The sequence below is a fragment of the Coffea arabica genome, chromosome 10e, assembly GCF_036785885.1.
Source record: "Coffea arabica cultivar ET-39 chromosome 10e, Coffea Arabica ET-39 HiFi, whole genome shotgun sequence".
Lineage (NCBI taxonomy): Eukaryota > Viridiplantae > Streptophyta > Magnoliopsida > Gentianales > Rubiaceae > Coffea > Coffea arabica.
The window spans coordinates 2,148,465-2,160,607 of record NC_092328.1 but is presented as its reverse complement, the minus strand read 5'-3'; the positions used below and the strand labels follow the sequence as shown (position 1 = coordinate 2,160,607).

General features: G+C 37.7%; 1 protein-coding gene across 1 annotated transcript; it reads right to left on the bottom strand.

Annotated features, from left to right (window-relative positions):
* Window positions 1-6,883: 6,883 nt before the first annotated feature.
* Window positions 6,884-11,798, bottom strand: LOC113712557 (probable LRR receptor-like serine/threonine-protein kinase At2g16250). Its single transcript, XM_072067411.1, has 5 exons — window positions 11,382-11,798; window positions 9,024-11,299; window positions 8,692-8,820; window positions 8,225-8,247; window positions 6,884-7,775 (listed from the first exon to the last, which is right to left on the bottom strand). Exons 2-5 carry the CDS (start codon window positions 10,997-10,999, stop codon window positions 7,174-7,176), a joined length of 2,730 nt encoding a protein of 909 aa, XP_071923512.1. The 5' UTR covers window positions 11,000-11,299; window positions 11,382-11,798; the 3' UTR covers window positions 6,884-7,173.
* Between the last annotated feature and the right edge of the window lie 345 nt (window positions 11,799-12,143).

Below are 12,143 nucleotides of genomic sequence, written 5' to 3'. Positions count from 1 at the left end.
ATGATGCATTTGGGTTCCATTCGTTGGGCTACAAACAAACTGAATCTGAAGCTTGGGTTTCAGTTCGAAACTTACATGAACATAGAATTTGAGGTCAAAGTCAGATTGGACCTATGTTGGATAGTATTGAGCTCGTTAAATTCTTTTTTTGTGCATTTCAACATATTTTTGCCAAAATTGGATATTTAAATTTACAAAAAAAATATAAAAGTCGATTTGAGCTTTAACTAGCTGAATTTTCATAAGTTTGAACTTAGATTCTATAAGCTCGAGCCAGAGTTGAGGTCCTAATATTTGAACGTTGTCAAGTTCGAACATTTTTTTTTTTTAAACATTATTGTTAGGTTTGAGCTTGAACCAAATTTTTTAACTTTCAGACAAATTAGAAATCCAAGTTTTGATTACAATTTTCTATTTTTTGAAACAAGGAAAAAATTTTAAGCTTCAAAAAAAAAAATTACTTTTAACACCTTGATGTGCTCCAGCTTGTAGCCTAGTTTAGTTCCAATTAAGCCTCATGTAGATGTGGGCTAGACAATAAATTATTGGAGTGCAAATAACATTTTAAAAATCCTAAATTATTGGAGTATGTCTTAAACGCACATTTCCCTAAACCTTAAAATATACTAGTAGTATGGGATTTGATTAAGAAAAGGAGAGCAAACTTACTAGTAGTAGAATACAAACTACGGCTCAGGCGGAACAGCCGTCCTTCTCCGCTACTTTCACCACCGACGGCGGTACTTCTTCTTCTTCCTTTTTTTTGGGGTAACGAGACATCTTATCACCATCCAAACAAAACCTGCATGCTTCACAATCTATTTAAAAAAAAAAAAAAAAATCTCACAGTTTGTACACTATAATATATTACTGGTTGAAACTCAAAAATTACATTTGGAGCCATTTTTGGAAAGTGAGAATGTTCGGTGAAGATGTCGGCTTCCTCCCGAATGCGAACCTTCCCAGCCCTAATCGGAACAGACTTTGGAAGGAGGAGGTACTGATCCATGTAGAATACTAATCCAAGGAAAAAAAAATAACTTCGGTTAGTATTAGTGTGACGGCCCCACCTTCCCATAAGGCGGATATTTTATGGCTTTAAATTAGTGCTTCTTTGTTGACTCATGCAAGTTATTACTTGATGCCCATAAATTTTGCTTGATATCCATGTAATGCTTGTTGGTTAGATGAAAATGAATGAATGATGTAAATTTTTCATATGGGTCTTTTGGAGCTTCGTTAGTTTCCTTTGATCATATTTGTGTGATTGTGTTCATTCGATTAGATTTTTGGTTAGTTGGTTTGGAATTTGTAAAATATCATTTCATTAGTTGCTAGAGTGCTTTTTATGCCAAGTTCCTTGTGACATAGATTGCACCCAACCCGCGCGCGATCGTGCCCAGTCGACTAAGTTTTGCAGCACTGTACATAATAGTCTTGGTAGAAAAGTTGGGACCGTTAGTAGTCCCACACCTTATTTCTCCAACTAAGTGCCAAATCTTGTAGGCTTAACTAAAGCATGAAAATTGTGTCACAAGTTGTTAGAATTATGTAGCATATATTAGAAGCTTGTGAAACGTTCTAGGCTATCCAAGAGCCATGTGGAATGATCTAGAATCTTGTGGATAAGATGCGATTTGTGTAAATGTTTCTAGAGTCCAAGTGTAGACACACTTTGTATAGAATATTTTTAGAGATCATGTTTAGGTGTACACTTTGTAGAATCCTTTAGAGATGTGTAATGTTTTTGACTTGTCTATAAATAGATCAAACCCTTTCCATTTGTAGTCTTGTACAAGAGTTTGAGTGTAATATAAGCTTTTCTTTGCCACACATACTTCTATCTTTGTCTACTACTCTTATGCTTCTACATAACTTCCGCATACTTTGTATTTAGACTGAAGTAGCCAACCGTTCATAGTTTAAGTCTTGAACGTTTGCTAGTGCCGCACAATGTGTTGGCTTATAGGAAAACAAGCAACCCGTGACACTTGTCTTGCTTGACAACTACCAAAAAAAGGGAAAACATAAAATAAAACAAAGGAACTTTCACTAATCAAAATGATGTTTGCGATTCATGATATTGGAGGATCAGTATATATTAAGAGATGGATTTTGTAGAATTTTGTTCATTCATTTTATCAAGAAACTTAAATTCATTCCATTCCAGCTTTTCAATGTGGAATACTAAGATTAATTATTTAAACCCAAAACTGTAAAAAATGTGAATAATTATAACATTTTTTTTTTTTTTTTAGAATTGTGAAAGAATGACAATCAGGAAAGGTAAGAGTATTGGTGGCCTAGAATATTGGTTTAAATTTGACGAAGAAGAAGGAGCAAAAGTTAGAGTTTGGACCGGAACATTGAAGATGGTGGACCCTGTGAAGCGCTCATTTGTCGAAATGAAGGACAGGGAAGAGATGGAACGACATTCACCGTTCTCCGGGATACTAACCATGAACAATGTTGAGATATTTGATCAAATACATTGGGTTTCTGGTTCAAAGAAATCACAGGAATTTTGGCTCGTCGTCGAGCCTTTGAATGGAAACTTGTTTACGCTTCTTTCTGAATACAAAAGGTCAAGAATAGAAAGTCCAATTGTCACTACTTTATGCATTATACAGTAAGTAATATTTAACTTTTCCATTGGTTTACAACTTGTTTAAATAGCATAAATTCATTGACATACGTTTTCAGGGAATTCATTGGTGGGCCTCAGTCTCGTGAAGAACAAATTAGCAATTGCAGATATATTTTATACTGGAAAGAAGGCTAAAATTGTCTGTGCACTGGCGAAACTTGATGAAACAAGAATTGATTGCACGACTAACAATTGGATAGTTGTTAAAAGCTTGTTTGCGCCTTTTCGGACGGGCGGAATGACTCTTAAGCATCTAGCTGAGAAAATCAAATTTTCATGGTACAGCTGATTATTCTGATAATTTTTGACCACTTTAGACTTTTCTTTCCTTTTCTGGCTGTTATTCTGGCAAGTCTTTCTTTTACGAGTTATCAAATAGATAGTCAGTATATTTTCTTGCAAATTGTTGATTTTTTCCTTTTTTTTTGTCCTTTTTTCTGATTCATTACTTGAATCACTGCCAATTGTGTAATGAAGTTTATATGTGATTTGCCAGCATAAGCACAGATGGTTCATATCCCTGTTAATAACCCTATTTTGTTTCTAACCTGTATTTTACGGTTCTAGTTACTTCTTGATTTGTTAGGGTATCCAAGTATAATTATTTTGTAATGACTTAGCCCTATTGTAAGAATAATATGATAGTATGTAACAATGTGGTATTTGAAAGGCTGTTAACAAAGAATAAGTAGCAATCATCAATTCTGGTTCTGAGTTCAGATTTACCTTCAAATTTCACTAACATATTTTTATTTTAGTCATGATGATGTTGTGAAGGCGGTAGCTCATCCTCTCTTCCTATCGAATATTGATAGATTTTGACTTGTAGTTGTTAGGAAATTGTAATAACTACAAGTACAGAAAATGACTTTGGCATGAATATTCACTTTGTTTAAGGAAATTTGCTTCTACTATTTTACTACCAGGTTTGCCGCAATTTTCAAGTGCCAATTTTTTGACCATTAAATTTATACTCTAATTCAATAGTCAACATGACAAATGTATCTGCAATTTTGAAGTTTCTCTCACCATCCAAATTTATTTGAATAGGTGTGCACTTGATTATAAATCTTTTTCATTTTTCACACACTTTTAATGTGGGATTCATCATTAACTATTTCCTATAGTAGTTATGACATATGATCATTTTCACAGCAAAGCATTCAATCTAGAGTAATATGACAATTATAAGAAATCATTTATAAACACGTATAAGGAAAGGGGGTTAGTGTTTAGGAATTGGGCTGAAAGAATCAATGACGAGAAAAGCGAGTATTTTTATGTCTATCAGTTTCATCCCAAGGGACACGAAGGTACAGTGACGATAGTTGGGGTGTCCTTCACTTTGCACGAAAAAGCTATTTTCATGTTAATTTTGTAGACCACATCAATGTCGTGAGAACTGCAAGAAACCGTGGCAAGGTAATATATTTTAAGGTTAATTACCAAAAACCTTCTAATCTTAGTTTAGGATTAAATTTCATCTCTAAAGTTTCGACTATTAGGAACAGATAAAAAGGAATGAAGTCATTGGAGCAAAATTGTATTATCTCTTTCTCGACCTGTTTATTACTATTTACGAGTTCTTCAATCGTCCAATACTTTTCTCTTTGATGAGGTAATATATTTTGACTTAATCTTTGAAAGAAATTGTCAGAATTATTATTGTCTAATAAGCTTTATTTTTACAGCAATCGCATGGTGCCGTTCAAGATATGTCGTTTGCAAATCAAGAAGAGATTGCGCTAACCTATAGCAGTTATGTCATTTCTCGCGAGAAGAAAACACGTAAGGGTTAAATACCAAAAACCCCCCTGTGGTTTGCCTAATGTTCACTTTACCTCCCTATGGTTTGGAAACCTATAATTTGACTCCTTGTCGTTTCAACTAAAGTAAAAGTCTAACGGAAAACATCTAAACTAACGTCTGAAAGGAAAATGTCAAAATTGCCCCTCTATAAGGGTTTTGCGTTAAGTACCAAAAACCCCCCTGTGGTTTGTCAAATGTACACTTTACCTCCCTATGGTTTGAAAATATACAATTCAACTCCCTGTCGTTTCACCTAAAGTGAAAATCTAACAGAAATTCCGTTAAATACACTTTAGTTGAAATGACATGGAGTCAAATTGTAGGTTTTCAAATCATAGGGAGGTAAAGTGAACATTAGACAAACCACAGGGGGATTTTTGGTATTTAACCCAACACGTAATGATGGGAAAAGAAAAGCTGAGACTGGTGAATCATTAAAACAGAGCTAGAGTTGCAAATGAAATATCTGTCAAATTTAGAACATAATCCCCCTCCCCCTACCCCAAAACGCCCACCCCCTTAGTTAAGCTTTGAGTAGTTATTAAACATATAGTATAAGAATAAATGACCCCCTGCCAAGTCAGCATGATCGTCCGCCCATGTGGCGATTAGAGATTGGTTGGTGTTGATGATGTGAAACTGATGCTAGTTTTTTTTTTTTTTGCCTTGTTTATGCAAAATTTTAGAGATGTAATTATGTGAGTTTCAATGATTTTAACATTTTTCTTTAGTTTCAAATTTAAAATTCTCCATTCTATTATGTTTTTGCTCTGTTTTTCTTGATGTGTTGTAGCTGGACTAACTGTTTGCTACATTTACGTATTTTTCAAATTCGTGATGCATTTCTGCCAAGAAAAAGTATGTTGAAACCGAATTGCTCTTTCATTTGTTGGTTTCAAAGGTTTGTCATGCTTCATGCTGATAAAGATTAAAAAATTGTTACGATTTTCTTCCGTGCATCTAGAAGATGTTTATGTGTTTTCTCACAGTCATGAAATAGGATTGCATCTTTCTGCTTCTAGCATATGTAGCAGTGATTTCAATATAAAACTGAAAAATTAGTGCTGAACCCAGTTTTATGCATTGTCTCACTGTCGTGAAATAGCATTGCGTCTTTCTGCTTCTAGCATATGTAGCTGTGAATTCTCGACCCAAAACTGAAACATTAGTTGAAATTAGTTTTATACTATTGTGGATTTCAGAATTTTATTGACCATTCACAAAATGGGATGAATTCTCTGGAGAGACGCGTAAATGGTCTGGAGAAAGCTCTTGATGTGATGTGTAGTGATCTAGCAATATCAAAATGTGATGTGATGTGTAGAGAAAGCACTTGATGTGATGTGTAGTGATCTAGCAATATCAAAATGTGATGTGATGTGTAGAGAAAGCACTTGATGGACTCGGGGCATGGACGGTTGCAGGTGCAACCGTTTCTGTCAATTTTAGTCATTATCAACTGTGCGTAACTTTCTTTGTACATCGTGTAACTTTTTTTTTACAGGATGTATTTTCACAACAGATAGTGGTGGCCCCACACTTGACGCGAAAATCGAGTTACATGGTGTTATCTCAGCCGCACAAAATTTTGAGGGCAAATCTTGGCCCTTAACTGTGCAGTATGACCGTCCCTGCCCCAAATCCGCACTTGATGTGTTGTGACGGGACCCTAGTCAACCATCGGCTCTGCCCCTTGTTTCTTCTCCTCTCTTCTTGATTTCGCTGATATTGGGTATTCATGGTGAATTTCTTTTTTTTTTTTTTTCTGAGTAGCAATTGGTGGTGGGTTTTCAGATTCGTACAAACTTGAAAAAAATAGTTTGTTAAATTTCAATTGAAATTTTGCTTTTGCTAAAATTGGTGGAGGTGATTTGAAGCATTTGGCTAAACTCGTGAAGTTTTGGAGACTATTATACATGTTTCGTGATGTCACGGGCTGTGGTCATTGGCTGGCATTTGGTGGTTTGGCTCCAGAGATCAGCCGATCCCATTATGAAGCAAGAAAAACAATTGAAGAAGCCAAGAAGGAAATCCATTATAGTAATAAAAAGAAATTGAAAAATATTTAATAGATCCCGTTTGCAACATAACTTCCAAACAACTGAAAAGGAGGAATAGGCAAAACCTGTTACCATTGAGGAACTTTTGATACTCATTGCCATTGCCATTGTGAAATTCGAACAAACGGGAAGTCCCGAGGCCACACAACTCCCTATTTTGTTTTCTGCCCACCATTCGTTATCAAGTTCTCACGTTATGCTCCATGTATATACGTACATAACTTCAACAATCTTTTGCCGTTTCTACATGTGATATTTCGTCTCCTAGCATCAGAAAACGGTTTTATTGGTGGAGATGGATATCTCAATCCGATTGTACTAATAACAAAATACTTTAGCTGGATGCCTCTGAATTTGCGTGAGATCGTGAAAAACTAATGCTCGTAATTACATTGAATGGCTATTTACATTACATTTCATGCAGGACAAGTGCAAGAATCATAGCTTGCTTCAAACCTCTTTGATTTGGATCCAAAGGCTCATCGTCATTTTCTTGGAGGATCCCCAAATGAATCAAAGTTGTAGAAGGCTCTAAATCAATGACCTTTAGGAGGAGGCAACTTTCAAGCCTAAAGCCTTTCGACGCACACAAATTGACACGGACTGCTCGATACCAGGATGGGAAAAGATTTACTGGCAACATCACTCGGAGCTTGCCTAGTTCTCATCCTGCTTCTCTAGATCTTGAATATCCACTGGCTCAGGGAAAATCTCGCTCGAGGACCTTTTGTGTGAAGATGAGTATTCATTCATGCCACTTCCATGAGACCCCGCTCTCCCTGTCTGTTTTAGATCACTGGCACCTTCTCTTCTTGTTTGGCCTGGAAAACTGGCACTCTCAGACGAGCTGTGATGCCAACTACCGAAGAATGCAGTGGTCCAATAACTTCTGGATGATGTTGTTCTTAGCCTTCCAGAGCTGAAATTTTCTTCCCTGACAATCTTGAAAGGATTTTCCAGTGCTCTGAGGATGTGTCTCATCAGGGGACGTCTGGAAGGCTTGGGATTTAGGCATGACTTGGCCACTATCGCCACAGCCCACACTTCTTCAAGTAGATCATCATCTATGATAAGAGACTGATCAATAATCTTACCCACCTGTTCCTTTTCGTGTATACTGATGTAAGATAGATTGCTTTCCAACCACTCATTTGTAGAGCCCTCATCTTCAAAATTGCAGATGTCCAGCTTACCCGAGACAAGCCCAAGTAAGAGCTTTCCAAAGCAATATACATCATAAGCACAACTTGCAGATGGTCCTGTTGATTTGCAAAGAGCATAGCATTTAAGCAATTGCCAATTGCATAACATAATATGTTTGGAAAACCCATTAAACTCTGTGGTTCAGATATTTAGAAGTCCCTAGTGCAATATTCAATGACCTATAGGCAAAGATAGTAGAAGTAGAAGCCTACAGGACTCTACAGGTTATTGCCAGAATGAAACAATTCTATGGAACCCAAAATCATGCATGAGTCAACAACATGGTTTGAAAAAACCCATTTCAATTAATCATAAGGTCTCCCCAACATGATATAATGTGATAGGCCAATAATGGATAAGTCAAAGGGGATTCAAGCTATGTGCAGGATTTTCGTCCTTGACCAAGTAGGAGACCGACCTCAAACATTGCCTAGTTGCTGATGCAAAACAAGTGATTAATCCTCAGATATTTCTACTCATGAGTATGTATGGGAGTTTAGTGTACCTGAAGGTCCTTTATCAGGAGTCCTGCACGTTGACAAAATTAAAAAGGTTAACGTTTCTGACATAAAAAGATGAAACAAAGAGATCGCTTACATCAGGAAGTGGAAACTATACAAAAGCATGGGACCTTATCATCTTTGCCATTGAAATTTGGCATGAATGCACACCTAAAGAACTTGACATGACATCGTCGTAAATTATCTTTTCTAGCTACTTTAAGCTTGCTTGTGATTCTCAAGCATGTTTTAGTTTAGAACACAATGCAGATAACCAGAAAACTGTTTCAATCCCTGATCGTAGAGCACAGGAACCTTCCAGTAACGAACCTAATCACCCAATTAACTGGGAATATGACAAGCCCACTTTGCATGCACTCTGACATAAATTTTGTTATGTAAACTTAATCATGAAAAGCTATTGTCAAATGCAGGCACGAGTTGTGATAATGTAAATGGTAAAAGTACTTACTGTGCCATCCAGAACATTCTTGAAATCCTTTGCTGACTGTTCTCCACTCCTTGTGCACAAACCTCACTTAAACTTCCAAGTCGTACATCATATTGATCATCAAGAAGGATGCTGCTTGCTTGAATATCTCTTCAAACACAAAATAATAGTATGAATAAGATGACGAGGTAGTCAAGCAGGATTTCTTCTGAAACATTTGGATATGCATCAATTGCCTTTAAATCTAGCCATACTTTGAATCAGTCCCGAATGTCATTAAGATATATAAAAGCTCTCTATAGTAGAAAGTAGGAATGATACATTACAGCCAGAAAGAAAGAAATGTGTGGTACCTGTGGACAAGTGGAGGATTACACTCATGGTGCAAGTAAGATAAAGCCTCAGCAGCTCCTATTGCAATTTTTAATCGTGTGATCCAATCCAAGGATTGTAAACAATCATCATCCAAATGGTTAACCCTGTAAAAGGAATTGGACAAGTCTCCATTTGGCATATATTTGTAAACCAAGATCTTTTCATTTTCAAGCTCTAAGCAATGACCAATAAGTTGGACTAGCCTTGGGTGATTTATCTTGTCAAAAAGATCCAATTCCGAAGTACATCTCCCTTTCTTGAGAACTTGTAAATCAACTCTCTTTATGGCTACTAGGTTTCCACCCTCTAATGTTCCACGGAATATGTCTCCAGAGTGACCATGCTTGATGAGGTTTGTTTCGCTGAAGTTATTTGTGGCATGGAGCACTTGCTCGTATGTAAATTCTTCTCCAAGACCTGAGAAGCACAAAGGAATCTGAGGAGGTGGCCTACTATCCTTTACTGAAACATGCCTGACTTCTGCTGTTCCTCTTCCATTTCCAGTTCGTTTGTTACATACTTTTAGCACATATGCTAATGCTACCCCTAAAATCAAAATGCAGCCAAGTCCACCAAAAGTTCCCACCAATATAAAGGTAAGTTTGTTTTTCTTCTTTGAATGTTTCGAAATTGGAGGTTCTGGTGACTCGGGAACATTGTTGCCATCAAAATGAAGGCCTCTCTTGGCATAAAATTGTTGGCAGTCCATTATACTCCTCTGATCTGGCAGGCTCTGAAAGCAATTGGTGCTGAGATTGACACTGCTTTTCGTAGTAGTAGGAGCCAATCCTTTCAAGAAGTTATTCGATAGATCAAGTGAGACATTTCCGCCAATTTCGAAGGGTACATTTCCGTAGAACAAATTGTTTGAGAAATTGAAGTTGGTGCCGGCATTATCAGAGAAAGCAGTAAGGTTTGGCAATTCACCTGTGAAGTTATTCTCAGAGATATCTAGAAACAGTAAATGCGGCACTGACCGCAAGACATCAGGAAATTTACCATCAAATTTGTTGTTCCTGAGAACTACAAATTCCACAAATTTTTGATCCAAAAGTATTCTAGCTGGCAGAGCACCTTCTAGCTCATTATTCCCAATTAACAACTTCTGTAAACTACTTATGCGTCCTAAATCCTCAGGCAATGGCCCCGACAAAAAATTGTAACCAAGATCAAGCTCCTCCAAGGCAGAAAGATTACCCAGCTGAGCAGGAACAGAAGAGCTGAAACTATTGTTGTGTAACCTTAAGAACTTAAGACTAGAAAGTGAACCAATCTCAGTAGGAATCGCCCCAGAAAGGAAGTTTGAAGACAAATCAAGACTACTAAGGTTCCTAAGAGCTGAAATAGCGCTAGGAATTGGCCCTGTTAATAAATTTTTTGAAAGATCAAGAACTGACAAGGAATTCAGCTTCCCCAATGTAGCTGGAATTGTCCCAGTAATCGTATTTTCAGACAAATACAAAGAATTAAGCCTAAACAAACTTCCCAATGTGTCAGGAATTGATCCATAAATTGAACAAGACCTGAGATCAAGCACCTGTAATGTAGCTAGTCTTTGGCCTAGCCATTCTGGAATTGGCCCGGGAAGTAGAAACCCTGAAGCATTGAAGGAAGATAATGAGGTCAAATTGCTTAAAGGATAAATAGCAAACTGTGGATTTCGCTTTCCAACCCGAGTTCTCCTTATCCCAGATAAGCTTATTCCTGTCACCCTCCCATCTAGGCATTCAATCCCTGTCCAGTTTAAGCAAGGCTCGACCTTTTTGGGCCAGTATCGAGCTCTAATACCAAGGGATGCCCTGAGCTCCAGCAAAGCCCATCTTTCCGAGCCGGAGCTTGCTAGAACCTGCTCCGTCTGCATAAAGTTGAAAAGCAAGAGGGAAAACAATGCAACCTTGAATTGACCGTCCATGACCCTTGGAACCAAAAATGAACTTGCTAAGGTCTGTAGCATGTCAATGATACAATCCAGCTGCCTCAAGGTGAAAAGTGCAATTTTGATATGAACACGCACAAGCACAACCTTTTACGCTGATTAGGCACTTGCTAAGGTCTATGTTATAGTAATCCAGCACCTTCAAGAATAAACACGTAATCTTGATTCAAAGTCTATAACCCGATTCAGCTGGTGAGTTCTACCATAAATTTGAGCTCCCTCAAGAAGAAAAAATGCAGTCTTGAGCTCTGTTTCCACTTTGGGACCGGTAAAGCAATAGAATGGAGCTTCCGCCTTATTTCCACAGCAAATGTTGGTCTGCCCTGATCATTAAATGAATAAGCTTGGGACAGTGACAGCAAAATGGAGCATAAGAAACTAGTATGATAAATTTGTTTACCCAGCGTAGGAACTTGGTAGTTTGGCGGATCACCAGCTTTGCCTTTGATTCTTCAGTTTCAACACAGCAGAAAGGCTTTTGTTTTGGACCATAAATCAAATGAACGAGGCCATGAGGGGTCGTAACTGTCCGAGTATCCGACCGTGTATGACTGCTGTGCGTCCCTGTCTCTGACTCTGAGGGTAATAATGGCGGGAGGAAGTTAATAAGTAGTGGTAATACTGGTATGGTAGTAAGGTGTTATTAATGGCAAGAGGGCATTCCACAACCGCCACAACCGTTCATTTCAATTTCAACACACGTCCCTTTCAACTCTATCCAGACCACAGCTCCATTAATGCTGCAATACTATCCTGTGCACTCTGAAGTCCGGATGACTGCTGAGTTGAACAGGTTGAGGTTTAAGAATTCTGAGTTGTGGGAACTGGGGAACGGGGATTATGATTATATTGGGAAGTGGAAGAAGACTCGAGGAATAACGGTATCCGTGTCTCTCCAGCCCCCAGTTCGCGCGCTTCTCTTGGTGTTTTGCAATTTCGCGTGGAAGTTTTGTTGTTTTCTGGAATCCAAACTACTAGAGACTTTGGATTCAATAATGTCAAGTCAACCATCGCCATTAGTTTCCGGGAAACATAAAGGGTACTTGATAGGCCAAAAGATGAAGATAAGACTGAGTTGAGACGTATGAGGTTTGATTTTTCTTCTCTCTTTTAACTCATTAGAGATGGAGGAGCATGAACTTTCTTCATTCGAGCAAGTAGA

What these genes read in the sequence shown, in the direction of transcription:
- LOC113712557 (XM_072067411.1), bottom strand. Translation starts at nt 10,999, where the DNA reads ATGCTACAGACCTTAGCAAGTTCATTTTTGGTTCCAAGGGTCATGGAC. An exon ending in AGAATGTTCTGGATGGCACA is followed by an intron (nt 8,248 to 8,691) that starts GTAAGTACTTTT and finishes GTCAACGTGCAG; the next exon opens with GACTCCTGATAAAGGACCTT. An exon ending in TCCTGATAAAGGACCTTCAG is followed by an intron (nt 7,776 to 8,224) that starts GTACACTAAACT and finishes GCAAATCAACAG; the next exon opens with GACCATCTGCAAGTTGTGCT.